We start from the raw sequence: 15,049 nt of genomic DNA, 5'->3' as shown, positions 1-15,049 counted from the left end.
GAAACAGGCACTCTCACAGCTGCTGGTTGAATTGTAAATTAGTTCCACATTTATAGAAAGCAGTATGTCAATATCAAGATTACAAATATATTCTTCAACCCAGCAATTCCACCCCTAAGGATCAATCCAACATATTACTCTAACATGTGAGAAGTGAAATATATAAACATTCATTGTGGCACAGTTTGTAACAGCAAAAGACCGGAAACCTACAGGGTCATTATTAGGGAACTAAATTAGGATACATTTATCAGTAGAAAACTATACAGCTATTACTCCCGAATAAACAGGGAATTTCTATATACTAACATGAAAATATCTCCAAGATGTATTGTTCAGTGAATAAAACAAGTTGTAAAATGGTATGTGCCATATACTACTATTTTATCAAATAAAAGGCAGAGGAGAACATATCTACATATTTTCTGGTATGTGCACAACATATCTGTGGTAGTATTTACAAATAGTAACACTGGTTTTCTCCACAGACAGGAAATATGGCCGAAGGATTGAGGTAGAGAGGAACTTCCTTTCTGCTATTTCCTTTCTGCCTTCCAAATTTTGCATAATGAATATATTATCTATTCAGGATACTACATTGAATGTTTTTTTTAATGTCAAGAATCTCTGAACTAATAATTCTTGACATCCCCTCCATCCCTCTCTTCTACTCCACTTTCTCGCCTTTTCCTACCAATCACATTCCTGTGAGATAAATTAATTCTTGGGGTTACTTACCATCATTGAGGGGTTTCACTAGCAATCAGGACATGCCACTCTTATACTTTATTCTAGAGACTAATTGGAGACTCCAAGGTCCTCCTCGTGCAGAGGTTCTTAATTGTTTTTATGCCATTAACCCCTTTGGCATCTGCTGAAGCCTTTGGACTCCTGAGAAAATAAAATATATAAAATTATTGTAAAAATCAATTATATTGAAACAATGTTATAAAAAGATTTTTAAGACATTGTGATATAGTAATACATCATATTTCTTTATTAATGCATTAAATAAACTATTCCTGGGAGAGTTAATAAATAAGAGAATTTTAAAATAGTAATATCTACAATAACTATAATATGATATGTGATGTGACCTACTGCATCAACCATTCTATCAGTTTCATCTTCCTAAGAAAGTCCCTCCTAGATCTAGACATATTGCCCTCTGTTTCTTGGTCATTTGAGGATTTCTCTTCACCATCATCCTGGAGGATGCCTTTGCGCCACTCTGTGGTGTCAATATCCTGTTTTCTGTATCCTATGTCTCATTTATTTCCTTGTTTTGGTGGAGCACACCCTCCAGCTCTTTCTGAGAAAGTATGGGAGGAGAATTATTTAAATTTCAAATATTTGAATATGTCAGTAAAAATTATTCATACTTGATTGATTTGCTGAGTAAAGAATTCTAGTTTGAGAATCTTTTTCTTTCCAAATTTTGAAGACTTTGCAGAGTTAACTATTGAGAAGTCTATTCTGACTTAGGGTCCTTTTTATGTGACATGCTTTTCTCTCTGGAAATGCACAGCTTAAGTCTTTGTCCTAGTGTTCCAAAATTTTCCAACATACAGTGTTGGGATCTATTTTCATCATATGGGATGGATATTTCGTAGGCCCTTTCAATTAGCAAATTGATGTCCTTCCATTCTGGGAGGTTTTCTTGAATCCTTTCTTTGATTTTTTTTTTTCCTTCCCTCCATGTTCTGTTAATGCTATTTGGAATTCATAGAAATTTTTAAGTGGTCCTCTAATTTTTTCTATAGCTTCTTTTTTTTTTTTTTTTTTTTTTGTCTTTTCACTCTATTTGGGGGAGATTTCCTTAACTTATCCTTCATCTCTTAACTTAAGGTCTTTATTTCTGCAATTCTTTAATTTATAGAAGTTCTTTTTGGTTCTCTAAATTTATTTTTAATGTAGTATTCTCTTCTTCTTAGTTGCAATAGCTTCTCTTGACTTCTTTGAGGGTAATAGTGATAGTTTCTTGCCTATGCATGGTCTGTTTTCTTCAAGTTGTTTTTTCTGTTTCTGTTTTATCCTTAATATTGAGGTCTCTCCAGATGCCTAGTAATTCTTAGTTGCCCATTCATAAAGTGCAAGAATAAAAAATTGACTGGAAGCCTGGGCCCATCAGTGGGGCTTGTCTACTGTGAATTTCACACTTGGCAGTAAAGTGGTCTGACTGATCGATTTAGTTGGAGAACTTCTGCCAGTACTTTTAGTTCCTTCCTCTTGAGTTAGTCAAGATTCCCAGAGAAGATTCTTGTAGTCTCCTGCCAGAATCTTGAGGGCCTAGCAACTAGTTTTCCTAAGAACCAAGAAGGAAAAGAAAATGGGAGAAACATAGCATCTAAAATGCATGGGTTCATTTAATTTTCCTGTTTTCAGTAGAGTAACCCTGACCCCAAAGGAACAGTGGGACTACAGGAAAACAAGTAAATACAAAATGGTGAGTAGGGGTAGATCCAGGTTGTATGTTATCCAAAGCTTACACAATTAGGGGGACCTGCATTAGGAAAATACAAAATGGCAAATATAAAATTATGTACACAAGTGAATACTTAAGTTGAAGGAGAAATAATAACAATCACACATTTTAAAAATTGACAAATACTACAAATATCACACTAAAATCACATATAGCTAAGATCTCTGAAGGGCCTTGGAAGGAGCTTCATGTTAAATTCTCCTCTAAGTGCAAGACAAACTTGGAGATGTAATAGGTATGGCCTGAATCATGCTGGCTGTTGAAGACCAAGTCTTCACATTAGAGTACTTGCCCCTTGAGGGTACACAAACATTTGTTAAAGAGTGCTAAGTATCTTGAAGGGAATCAACTTCAGTATGGACTCTCTTTAACAGTGATTTGTCCTCAAAATGTTTCAGCCATTTGCCAGTTAACTCCCACTTTACAAAAGAAAATCATACCTTGCAGCCATTCTATTGCCCCATGATGTAAAAATTTCCAAGGCATAGCTCAAAGCAGAATTTTGAAAGAGAAGGATGTGCCTTTATCACAGTTGGTAAGGTTTTGGGCCCTATCATCTGTCTGTCTCTCTCTCTATTCTCCCTTTTAGAATTCAGAAGTGAGAAGTGAGAAAGTTGTCAGAGGAATGCATGTTTATTTGAAATTTAAATGCATGTTTATTGAATTAAAAAACAAAATCAGACTTTTTCTTAGAGTCAGTAATCTGATCTGAGGAGGACTAACCAGCTTCTAATTAATATTCTGGACATTTCCCATAAATTAATGAGCTAACCTGGCTGTTCCAAAGTTTTGTCAAAAATATAAAGTACATAGACAAATACATTATGCTTAAAAATATTTGCAATCGATTAAAATTGATTAAAATGTTAGATAAAATTAAAATTTGCAAGTGGCAAATAACTTCAAAATTATTTTAAGGAAATTTGAGCAAAATCATTAAAGTCCCTATTTCAGAGAATATTAGGGATTTTAATGTCTTAAGAAAATATGTATAATTATGAAACTCATAAGCAGGTAAGTAACAATCACATTTGCATTTGGAAAAGATTTTTTAATATACATAGGAATAATGTAGAGACTTCTTAATTAAAATACAAGTTCTGATTCAACAGGTCTGAGCTGGGGCCTGAGATTCCTATGTGATGTGCATACTGTCAGCCCCAGACCACACTTGAGTAGCAGGAGAGAGAATGGATTGGGGAAGAATCCAAATGGCAATAAATGAGACCTATTAGGAAACTATATCAGAAGTCCAGGAAAGATGATAGTGACTTAGACTTAGGTTGATAGCCATGGAAGAGATTAATTTGAGATCTATTCTGAAGTAGACTTGAATAAACTTTGTGACTGAATATGAGAGAGTAAGGAAGATGTCAAAGATGACTGAAAACTAAATGAAGGATGTTGGTGCCGTTGAGATATAAACAAACAAACAAACACACGGAAGGAGAACCAGCTTATTTTGAATTTTATAGGGGTATGGCAGGAAAAGTTCAGTTCCTGTTAGACTGAGCTTGAGATACTAAAGTATATGGGTCTGGAAGGCAAAAAAGTCTGAGCAGTAGATGTAAATTTGAAGAAATATTTAGATCGTATCTGAAACCAGAGTAGATGAGACCTCCTGGGTAGACTGAAAGGTGAAATGAGAAGGCCCAGAACATAATGGTGAGGCTGAGGAGAAATTGCATATTTCAAACTTATCTCATGGCTTTCAGCTTCTATTTCAGAAATTTGATAAAAAATATGCTTTCACAGAACCACAGCTGGACTATGCTGTTTAAATGCATATTTAAAAATATTGTGAAATTCTTCTCTCCAAAATTCCAGGGATATTTTGAAATGTCATTTTGACAGAGTAGATGACTGACAATCTAGGCACATTCTCAAACTTATTTTGCAAGGGCAGCCTGAGAAATTTAAAGCATACTTCAGACTTACTAAAATCTATGAATTTTCCCTGAGGTTGTCATTTTACATGTAGTAACCCTGTAGCTTCAAAAGTTTTAATTGTTGAATCCAGGAAATGCACTTAATCTTAATCATCAATTTATTTTGTGATGACTGAATTTAGAAAAACTCTGAAAGTTCCTTTAACTAACATAAGCTTCATGCAGCTACATCATAGAGACAAAACGAAACTGTATCAGAAGAATCCCTGAGTATATTTAGCTTTGAAGAATTAAGAAAGCAAAATAACAAACTAGTGAATTTACAATTTAGGTGAATATTAAGATACGATTTATGAATTAACATCATTTCCTACTCTAGATACGTATTATAACTTTATGCAATTATATAAACAAAATTTGTTTTAAATTAATACAAACATTTAAGTTAGAGTTGCATTGTTAAAGATGCCTTTCTTCTTTACATTGGCTGCCAAAAAGCACAGTGAATTTTAACTTGAGATAAAGCAGAGCCTAGTCCAGCACAAGCAATGAAACTTAGCTAAGGGTCCATAGAGGGCAATTTACTGCACAACACCTCAATGAATACTAAATACAAGTATCCTGGAGGAGCAATATAGCTACTAAAATCAGGATTTTTTTTGGTGACTATGCATAGATGAAATCTGTTTATATGGTCTCTATTTTTACCATAGCCTCTTAGCTTGTGAACTAGTTGCAAACTCTCAAAAGCAGAAAATTTCCTTCCTGTGGGCTAATAACTGGTTATTTCTGTTCTGAGTCTTTTTTTTTTTTTTTTTTTTAAATAATCACTATAATGCTTAAGGTAGCCTAAAGGGCAGGTAGGACAATTTCAAAGCTCAGGACATTGGTTCAAGTGTCCTTGATGTAGGTGAAGACCCAGACTTCATGTGAACTCAAAGGATTTGTGGACTATTATCAATAATCTTGAAAAGATGGAATACAACACTTCTGTGTTTAAGAGCTGGATGAATCATAAATAGGTAAAACATATTTATGAAGTTTGCTCTTAACTGGTTGGGAATATTGAGTAAGCCTGACCTCATTTTGAATATCTGTCTCATCTCACAGCATAAGACCAACATGTAAGAAGCCTAGAGTTTTTCTTCCTGTTATTGGGAAAGGACATTCTGGATCAGGATTTACTAGGTAGCAAGTACAGAGAATTAATGTTGATACTGTATCTCCTATGTCCTACTGGAATACAATAAATAAAACAGTATATCCCAGCTTGCATAATAAAACTATGGCCCTGTTCTAGTGGGCTAACAGAATAAATAGAAACTTAAGTGCCTGTTGACTTATTAGGCTCCAAAGATATTTTCAGGGTATAAAGACAGAAGGATTTTTAAAGTGGAGCAAACACTTCCACATTGAGGAAAGAAAAGGCCTACTTTAGTCAGCAAACTTTAAGGAAAAGATATTTCCTTGGAAGTCCTAACAGAGAGGTGAGAGCAGTGGTATTGTCTGGGCATTAAGTAAATTAGAAGTAGATCAAGGAAAGGACTCTGGAAATTTAGATATCGACATTTTCCCCAAAACCTTTTTTCACAATGGAAATAGGTTTTCCATGTAAATTTTCCCCACTCAAAGACATGGCCTTTCCCCCTCAGCTTCTGTTTGTTCCTCTCCTTTATTTAGGTTTTTAAGGTTCATTTGTTAAGTCTGGATATTAGTTTCAGTTTATCTTAAAAGTCAAAATGATAGCAATTAGTAACAAAGGAGTAAATGCTTGTGTGCCACCCTGTACAAATACTTTACCATTGCCATAAGCAATTCTATAAGCATTTTCAGAACTTGCATGCTTAGACTTTTCCCATGTAAATCAATTGCTTTTTGTCCTTTATTTTCACTTAGTCTTTGTTGAACTTGTGGTTAAAACTGCTAGTTTCCCTAATCCACTTTACCTCTTTCTGTGTCAATTTGATTCAGAGAAGCAGTGCATCAAACCTTAAGATTCTATGTTTCCTCTTTGGGTGGGGCTATGGAGATGTACTTAAAAGTGTTGAGTTCTAAACTTCCAAGTCTTAAAAAGAGCAGCTTTTTTTCCATCCTGCATCTAGAATGCAGATGTATGGCTGAAATTCCTGCAGCCATATTTGACCTTAGGGTACAATCCAAGTGCTAGGGAAATATTCCTAAATTGCCAGAACTGTAGTGACATCATAAAGCTGCAGAAATCCTATATCCATTAACTCTAGACTTTAGTGACCCAAGCATGAAATAAACTGTCAGTTACGTTTTTTTGTTACATGAAGCCAAAAAAAATACCTTCCTTGAGATGTTTATAAAAATGTTCTTAAATATATAACCACTTTGCAAGCTAGTGAATGTTTATATCCTAGGGCCCTCCAAATAAAATTTTAATCAAAGTAGTATGTGGGCTCTGAACCCAATGTGGGAAGGAGTTTTTTTCAGACTGATAGAATACAAACTATGCTTAAAGCGAATGAAGACTATTAAAAGAAAAATGTTGAGAAGTAACCAAATATAATTTTAAATAGTAAAATGTTATCACTACAAATGCAAACAGTGAACCTACACTGAATTCCTATTTGTAAAACACACAGGCCATGAAATACATCCTTAGGATGGGGAAAACTGCAACATGAACTAGATATATTATAGAATTAGTTTCCTAAATTTACCCAGAATGTATCACAGATAGAAAACAGGAGATAGTAATAGAAACTTCACCATAGTAATTGCCACAAGTACTATCTGTAAATATTAACTATACATTTTTATGTAAATTTTCTTAACTCAAACCTTTCATTTAATGACAGCACCAAAATCAATTCATTGACTTATGTGACCATTTTTTAATGAAACTCGTTTTCATAAAGACTTGACATCTTCACACTGTTACTGAATGAACTCTGCTAACTTTTTTGGAGGAATAACCAACACATACGTGACTAAATCAGACCAATTAGTTCTCAAAATTCTAATGTTTTTCAAACTCCATCCTTGTCTCTATTGGTAGCAAGCCACAAAATGCCTGTATCCTAGGTATGCTCATCAAAATAGGTTACACTCAACTGGAGTAAGGACAGCCTATAAAAACTGAACTCACTTGGTTTACCTACTGATTTCAAATCTACAATGAAACCAGTTGCAAGAAGTGCCATTATCTTATGTATGATCAAGAATAAGAATGCTGCCAACTACAATTTGATAGTCTTGCAAACCACATAAATTGATTACAGCAGTCTCTTTGAAATTTAATTTTCCCAGTGCTTAATTTCATGAATAAAACTGCATCGTTTGGCATTTAGTAGATTAATTCTTTGCAGTATAGCTTATAGGCATCCCTTACTTGATTCAAAGAAAAACTTGGTTGCTCCTTTGCAAGAAAATATGGAATTGTGGTTATCCTCCCAATATTTCCTCCCTAATATCTTTATGTCCTGTTGCTCCTGTGTGCTTTTGCACTACAGTAACATTTCTATGCTGAACCATAATTTAGAAGACAATTAAAAATAACAATTATACTATCTAAAGCATACCAACAGCTATAATTGAGTTCATGTGTGGACAAGCAAGAACACGTCAGTGATATTGCCTGGCCACCAGAAATTTTAAGATACCATGGGTTTAAGATATACCCCCAATTCCAAAGAAGCTAAAATGTGGAGGGGGGTGGGGAAGCACCCAATAAGGTGGGATATGGTGCTTGGCATCTTGGCAAAGATTTATATTTAAATCCTCATAACCATCCAGGACTTAGCTTTGTGATCCCAGTTTTCAAATAAATTCAAATGACTTGCCCAAAGATTCCCCATTTAATCACAGTGCCTATATCAGGATTCACACTCACTGTTAAGACAATTTCAGTTCTCCCTAATACTAATAATCGAGACATTACCCTATTCTGAGTTAAATACCACTACGCCAAAAAGTTGAAATGTGTGCTTTGCTGTCAAATAACCTTGTAGCTGATTCATATTAACTTTCAAGTAAACAAGAAACTGTCTATCCTAGATTGTTGCTAACACTATTGTTTTCTGTAGTTTTAGTGAAATCTTTTTGTTCAACACTCCCACAAAATAATCTTCACGCAAAGGATTGAACTACGGACTAGAGTATACTGCTGATGAAATCTATTTTAAATACAAAAAACTTAAAACTCATGTTTCTGGTTCAATTTATAAATTTTCCTTGAATGCATCAAGTTTATACATTTTAAACAAATGAAGCTTTTTGCTTACAGCTATAATTACCCTTATTAACTTAAAGGTATAAATTTACTTTTGGCAGTGGTTGAATCCCCAGTTGCCAATCATTTCTAATTCAAAGTGGACTATCTTGGTTCCCAAGCTAAAGCTTGGTTTCTTGGAACATCCAGAACATATCAAGAGTCCAGTGTGGCTGTAGGAAGATAAGAAAATTATACATGACCATTGTTGTAAATGGTGATATTATAAACTAACGATATGGACTTTATATAGCTAATTAGAGCACATGATCTGGACATAAACTCTAAGAAAACCTTGTAAAACATATTTTTAGGCAAACATCAATTAACTAAGACTGAATCAAAGATTTTAAAGGTAAAGCTTAAACAGTCTTCCAATACCCAATACTCTAAATTCTTACCATTTGCTATCCTATGTATTCTACTGAAATGATGGCAGGTTTGCCACAGAATGATTTAGTGTAGCAATTATACAAAATTGTTTATTCTCCATGAATTCAGGGTACTTCAAATGCTTAGGCTTTAATCTAGTTGATAGCACATTAGTTTATCCTCTAAGGATAAACTAATAAACAGGTTCGCCCAAACTGATTTCCTTTTTCTCTTGCCTTAGTTCTAAAACCCCTTTTCATGTTTTATAGGCCCTCTATACACATTTCCCCCCTTGCTCTGATTATTAAAATAAGACAACTCCTAAGGGCTACAGTTTACAAGAACATAGTATCTGCAGTAGCTTCTTGTACCTGGGTTCTAAGACTCATCTTTGTAACGCTTAGGCTCCTAAACAGAGGAGACAAGATACTCTTTAATCACAAATAAAGGTAAATTGTGTTAAACAAGAAATGTTTCTTGGGAACAGAAAGTATCTAAAGAAAACATTCATTTTATACAAACTGCCTTTACTCCCAATAACTTCACAATTATTATTTGTAAGTCAACAAGTGTCAAACATCATCTTAAAATGTTACTTAACACAACCACTTTCATTAATATAGTAATAATTTCGAGCCAATAAAGGGAAAATAAATGTAAACCAAGTTTATTTTGCCTTTTAAGTAGTGTATTTAAAGCACTACAGCTTGGTAAACAATGTAAATTAGTATAAGTCATCTCAAAAGCCAGTTTTGTTTTGTTTTTTAATGAGTTGTTAAAAAGATGCAGCCTACTCTAACAGGATAAATATTTTTAACCATTTCACTTCGAGTTAATGAAGGCTCACAAATGAGCAACACTCCTCATTGAGGAAAACAAAAAGCTGTTGTCGACAAGCGACAGCACACACACACAAAAACAAAAAGAACTGTGTAAAAATAACTAACTGTTCCCATATTTTTTGAAGTTGCTTTACAATGGGATGATATGCACATGATCTTGCTGCAAACTTGCCATACAGACTTGTAATACATGTAGTCTAGACAAACGATTCAGTCCAAGAGGTGCTAACTTCAGACAATGCAGCACTATAATCCTTTCAACAATGCAATTTGTTTTACTCATTATCTTTTCTTCTAGGCTGAAATGCAGGCTAGAAAGAAAATGCTCCCTAATTAAAAATTGGTATTGTTTACAGGAAAAATTGTATAATTTTGCATTAGAATTTACAAGTATATGTTCAAATCGAATTCGCCTCTTCCCGCAATCCCAGCCACAAAATGGGCATGAAGTAGAATTTTAAAAAATGCCTTAATTTTCAACTTCATGCAAACTAAATAAAGATGACCAAAACAAAAGCTTAAACAGTTGGAAGGTATTTCACAGAAAATTTCTTATACAAAAAACACATAAGAAAAAGGGCCACTAGGTGACATTTTAATTTACAAATTGGCATCATTTTGGTCGACAAATATCCAGATGCTGTTTTCTTCTGCTAATAAGAGTTGCAGAGGAAAAAAAAAAACCAGTATGACTTTTGATTTTAATCACACATTTCTTCTGGAATTTCATGTGGATTAAGGATGCCAGGGACAGACATTTGAAGTTTATGTTTTTCTTCCTGAGCCTGTCGAAGGGCTGTTTCTCTTTCTTCCAAAAACAGATCAGATGTATCTTCACCTGCAAACTCCTGTGAAACAGACAGTTGAAAGGTCAACATAATGTTTTTGATTTTGAAAAAATGACTAGCCTTTTGGGGGAAAATGTGCAGATAAGCAAATTCCTGTTTACACAAGGGATATAATTTTTCTCAATTGGTTGGATTTAAATTATTGTACATTGATACAATTCTATGTGGCTGAATTAAAAACCAACAGCATGTATATGTGTGGGTGGGTAGAGCTGTTACAAAAGAGGCATAGTATGATATTCTATATAATCTACTAGGTAAAGCAAAGATATCAAAGCTGTTTCTCCCAAGACTTATGATCAAGTTAGCTATATTATCATTGTCTCCATAGCTATATTGCAGGTAATTTGCATTATCCCTTTACTTTGAATTCAATTTTTTACACTTAGCTAATATATTTAAAACTACTTGTATTTTGGAGAGAAAAAAAACACTGAATGTTGTATGTGACCAATTCTTAAATAGTAATGAATGAGATAATTCATTACCACTTACGGGTTTTATGAAACTTTTGAATTTTTAAAAAATGAGGTAAGAAAAATCTCTCTTTCCCAGTTTGATGGAGCACTGTATAAAAGCAGAAATATGCTGATATTTGCTAATTGTCATGGTTGCCCCTAAAATGAATTCCTAACAAAATAGGTATAAATCCCAAAGGGAGCTACCAATGTGCTTTCTTCTCTCTTACTGCACTCTTTAAACAATACCTATGGGAGTCAATCCCAATACTGCAAGAGGCATTTAAATTATATAAAATGAATTATGTTAATAACAAAGTTGACAAAAACATTTCAAGCCTATCCTCTTCCTGACCTTGATTTAATCTTTAATTCTGTAACCAGTCTCACTAGTAAGATTGTACATTATTTTTAAAGCCCAAGGATTTAAAAATACAATTCCACGATGCAACACTTAAATCACATATAATCAATATTTTTGCAACTACAAATAAAATGCATACCTTTATTTGTACTAGGAAATCCCGAAGGTGTTCCTTGAAAGCAGGAATATCTTGATTTAAGCTGAAAAGCCCTGTCACAAAGAGCTTTACTTGAGCGCTATAAATCAGAACATAATAATTAATCACCACCTATTTTTAAGCAGAAAAATTTACATTTATTAAAAAGTATACATATTTACTCTTGTAGATGAGGGAATGCAGACTTAAGAAGATTAGCCACATATTCCTGAATAAACATTTGGTTGTTAACTGGATTCCCAGGATTTAACGGTGTACTTATTTTTCCTTCTTCGACCAAATTAAACATATATGCAAGTATTGATGCATGCATTGTTAAACCTGTTGATAAAAATAACATTATTAACTCTAAGATGTAATAACTACTGGAACATTTAACATTTTTATAGATTTAAATTCTTACCAGCAGTATGTGAGGTGTCTGTCACAACAGAGAAGATATGCTGAAGAATATCACAAAAATAAGTTTGATAAAAGCTCTGAGCTGCAGCTTCTTCTTGTGCAACATTTTGTAAGAGTGTAAAAAGTATCTGTAAGCCTAAAATACAGAGAACATGAAAAAATTACAGACTGATAACATTCACGATAGTATTTCAGCTATTCAACTACTGATTCAAAACTCAGTCTCCCTGTTTTCCTGTTTGCCTAAATTATCCTGAATCAGCAATGGAGTTCCACTAAAATCAATGCCTGCTTACAGACTATAACATAAATGATAACCCTTACTACATTTCCACTGTTTCAAAGATGGGTTTATTCTCTCAACCTTCACTCCCAAAACAGCACAACTAAGTAGACATTTCTATTACATAAACCAATAACTATTTAAAAACACAACAAATCAAAAATCCTCCAGCTAAAAATGTTTAGTTTTATCCTCAGTGGAGCCTTAGTGCCACAGAGGAAAAGCATATGGAGAAAACACTGGTGAAAACATGGATGTGATGTTCTCCTTATCTTGAATTTTATGCCTATCTTCCTATAACTCAATCCTGCCTATGAACTATGTCTAAAACAGATGATAAAACTGTTTTTGGACTTTGGACTTAAGACTTATATCTATGCAATTGATGCGTTCAAAATAAAACTATGACAAGTGTTATTTACCTAACTTTTCAACAACTATACATTTATTTGTGTTTATACAGTTTGTTGATTAGTAGGAAAATAAAAGAATATTATTTCTATGCATTTACCTGTATCTGCAACATTCCTCATAGTATGTTTGAAAGCCCAAATAATAGAATCCAAAACAAGTTTAAACTGTGCAGGTGGGATAGCCAGGAATGCTGGGAAACAGTGAGAATTGACAGCCTGAAGTAGTAAGAAAAAGTTCGTTCTGTGTTCAGGATATTCTTCAAAGTCCTAAAAATAAATGGTGGGAACAAAATAAAGTTTAAGTGCCTTAATTATATTTTAAATGAGAGAAAAAGCAAGCCCCAATTCAGTATAAATGTTTGCAGTTGTTAGTGGCACCCATTAGATGTAGACTGCTAAAAGGCAAACCCAAAGACAAGGTAATTCACCTCTCATGGAAGATGGAATAACCACTTATTAAATAAATAAACTGCCAAAATGAGGGAACACAAGGTCACATTACAAATGAACTCATGCACAAAAATGCTCAAAAAGAACACATTTTCTAGTAACTGACGCTATTACCACCACTTTAGTGACTGAAACCATAATACAAATTAAAATTTGTTAGCTGTGTAAATTTATATACTTACACTGGCATTTGTCTTGGTTAATGTACTTCCCTATTTTTTATAAGCATGTACTACACTTATATAAATAAAAATGTAAACCTACCTTTTAAACAAATACAACTGAACTCTTAATGCCTAAAATGCAGCAAGTTTTCAATAAATGCAAGCTGCTATTTGAATGTTACAATCTATCAAACTTACTTTTTGCTTTTAAGATATTTTTGTAGTAAATTAAAAAAACTAGTTCCCTGATTTAGACGTTCAAAATATTTAACTCCAGAACCTAAAAATTAAGCTACACTCACAGATACCATTTATGCTTTCGAGTGTTCTAAAGACATGTGCAGAATTTCCATTTTATAACTGAAATGAAAATCACATGCCTTATTTATCATATTCAATGTGCATTCAAAAACAGCATCAAATATTTGAGGTATTTCAGCTGTTATATGTCCTCCCAACTTATTGACGATGATAGCCATAGTACTAAGCACTTCTGGTTCTCTAGCAGCTGGGACATTTCTCTGATAATCAATGAGAACTGCATCCAACAGAGGAGGAACAAAATTTTCAGCTACCTGTTAAAGAAAGAAAAAAAAAAAAAAACTTTTAAGTTTCAATCTAGGCACTTGGTCACTATTATAAAAAGGTAGGTCACTGCTGTCTCTAAGATTTAGGTTGATTGTCTGCTGAAAACTGGAAAATCTTATGCATTGAGACTAGGTTTTTTGTACACTAAAACATTTTACCAGAAGAAACCAAGAAATCAACAGCAGGTTGGTAAAGACCAAGAAATAGTGTACTTCAAATCCATAATTACTAAGGAAACTGAGGCCCCAAACCAAGTGATTGCTGTAAGTTACTGTTGCAAGATCAGGATTCTAGGGATATTACATATGCAGGATGAGTAACCTAAAAGGAAAAATAGTCTTCCTAACCAAGATTTTATCAGTTTCTTCAATGAGTATCTATAAAAACCCTGGGTACTCAAATCTAATCAAAAGCAGACACCCACTCACAATTTATTTTAATAAACAGAAATAACAACCGCTTAAAAGAAACTGAATTGCACCAAAGAAACTGCGGGTTTCCAAACTCTCAATCGTCATATTAAGGTATAATGTCTTGCTTTTAATAGGTTCTCTCTATTAAGACGTGTACAATAAATACATCAAATGTAGATTACTAGTGTTAATAGTGTCTTACTGCACAAAAAAGGTCTAATAAGATTTGAAGGATAAAGCACGGAATTATTTTCCCAATTACTCATTTGGTGTCTCAAACTAGAACTGGTTCTCATTTCTACTCTTAACACTGACTGAAATAATTCTTTCCCAACAAACTGGATCAGGTGTGTTGTTGAATATTTTTGAACACACTGCTCCAAACCTCAACATAAACCTTAGCTGTAAAATATGATATTCTGTTATATCATCACCACTGATGCTCCTGATTTGACCAAGCTATTGTAAATTATGAACTTCACAATTCTTTCAATTTATCCCTTTTACTTTCTAAATTTAATACAGTTCTGACCTCATACTACACGTGTTCAAATCTTTCAATATTTAAATCTATACCTTGAGAATTCCATTATTGTTTTCTGAATAAATTTCCTGAAAAACATTTCCTTATCAATAAGAACTATTGAAATTTCAAAATCATCCAGTAGCACACTTGTCAACTAC

At 33.5% G+C, this 15,049-nt stretch overlaps 1 protein-coding gene across 3 annotated transcripts in view; it reads right to left on the bottom strand.

Annotated features, from left to right (window-relative positions):
• Positions 1 to 9,624: 9,624 nt before the first annotated feature.
• XPO1 (exportin 1) overlaps positions 9,625 to 15,049 on the bottom strand; it is a 36,507-nt gene continuing 31,082 nt past the window's right edge. For all 3 annotated transcript variants that reach the window (XM_006909567.3, XM_025045072.1, XM_025045073.1), the window contains 6 exons: positions 13,745 to 13,939; positions 12,849 to 13,017; positions 12,056 to 12,190; positions 11,814 to 11,973; positions 11,635 to 11,731; positions 9,625 to 10,673 (listed from right to left, as the gene is read on the bottom strand). In XM_006909567.3, coding sequence (XP_006909629.1) covers positions 10,527 to 10,673; positions 11,635 to 11,731; positions 11,814 to 11,973; positions 12,056 to 12,190; positions 12,849 to 13,017; positions 13,745 to 13,939 — 903 coding nt within the window. In that variant the 3' untranslated portion in view covers positions 9,625 to 10,526. The remainder of the gene's footprint in view (positions 10,674 to 11,634; positions 11,732 to 11,813; positions 11,974 to 12,055; positions 12,191 to 12,848; positions 13,018 to 13,744; positions 13,940 to 15,049) is intronic.

This window comes from Pteropus alecto, unplaced genomic scaffold (genome assembly GCF_000325575.1).
Source record: "Pteropus alecto unplaced genomic scaffold, ASM32557v1 scaffold131, whole genome shotgun sequence".
Classification (NCBI taxonomy): Eukaryota; Metazoa; Chordata; class Mammalia; order Chiroptera; family Pteropodidae; genus Pteropus; species Pteropus alecto.
This window is presented reverse-complemented; position numbering and strand designations above follow the sequence as displayed.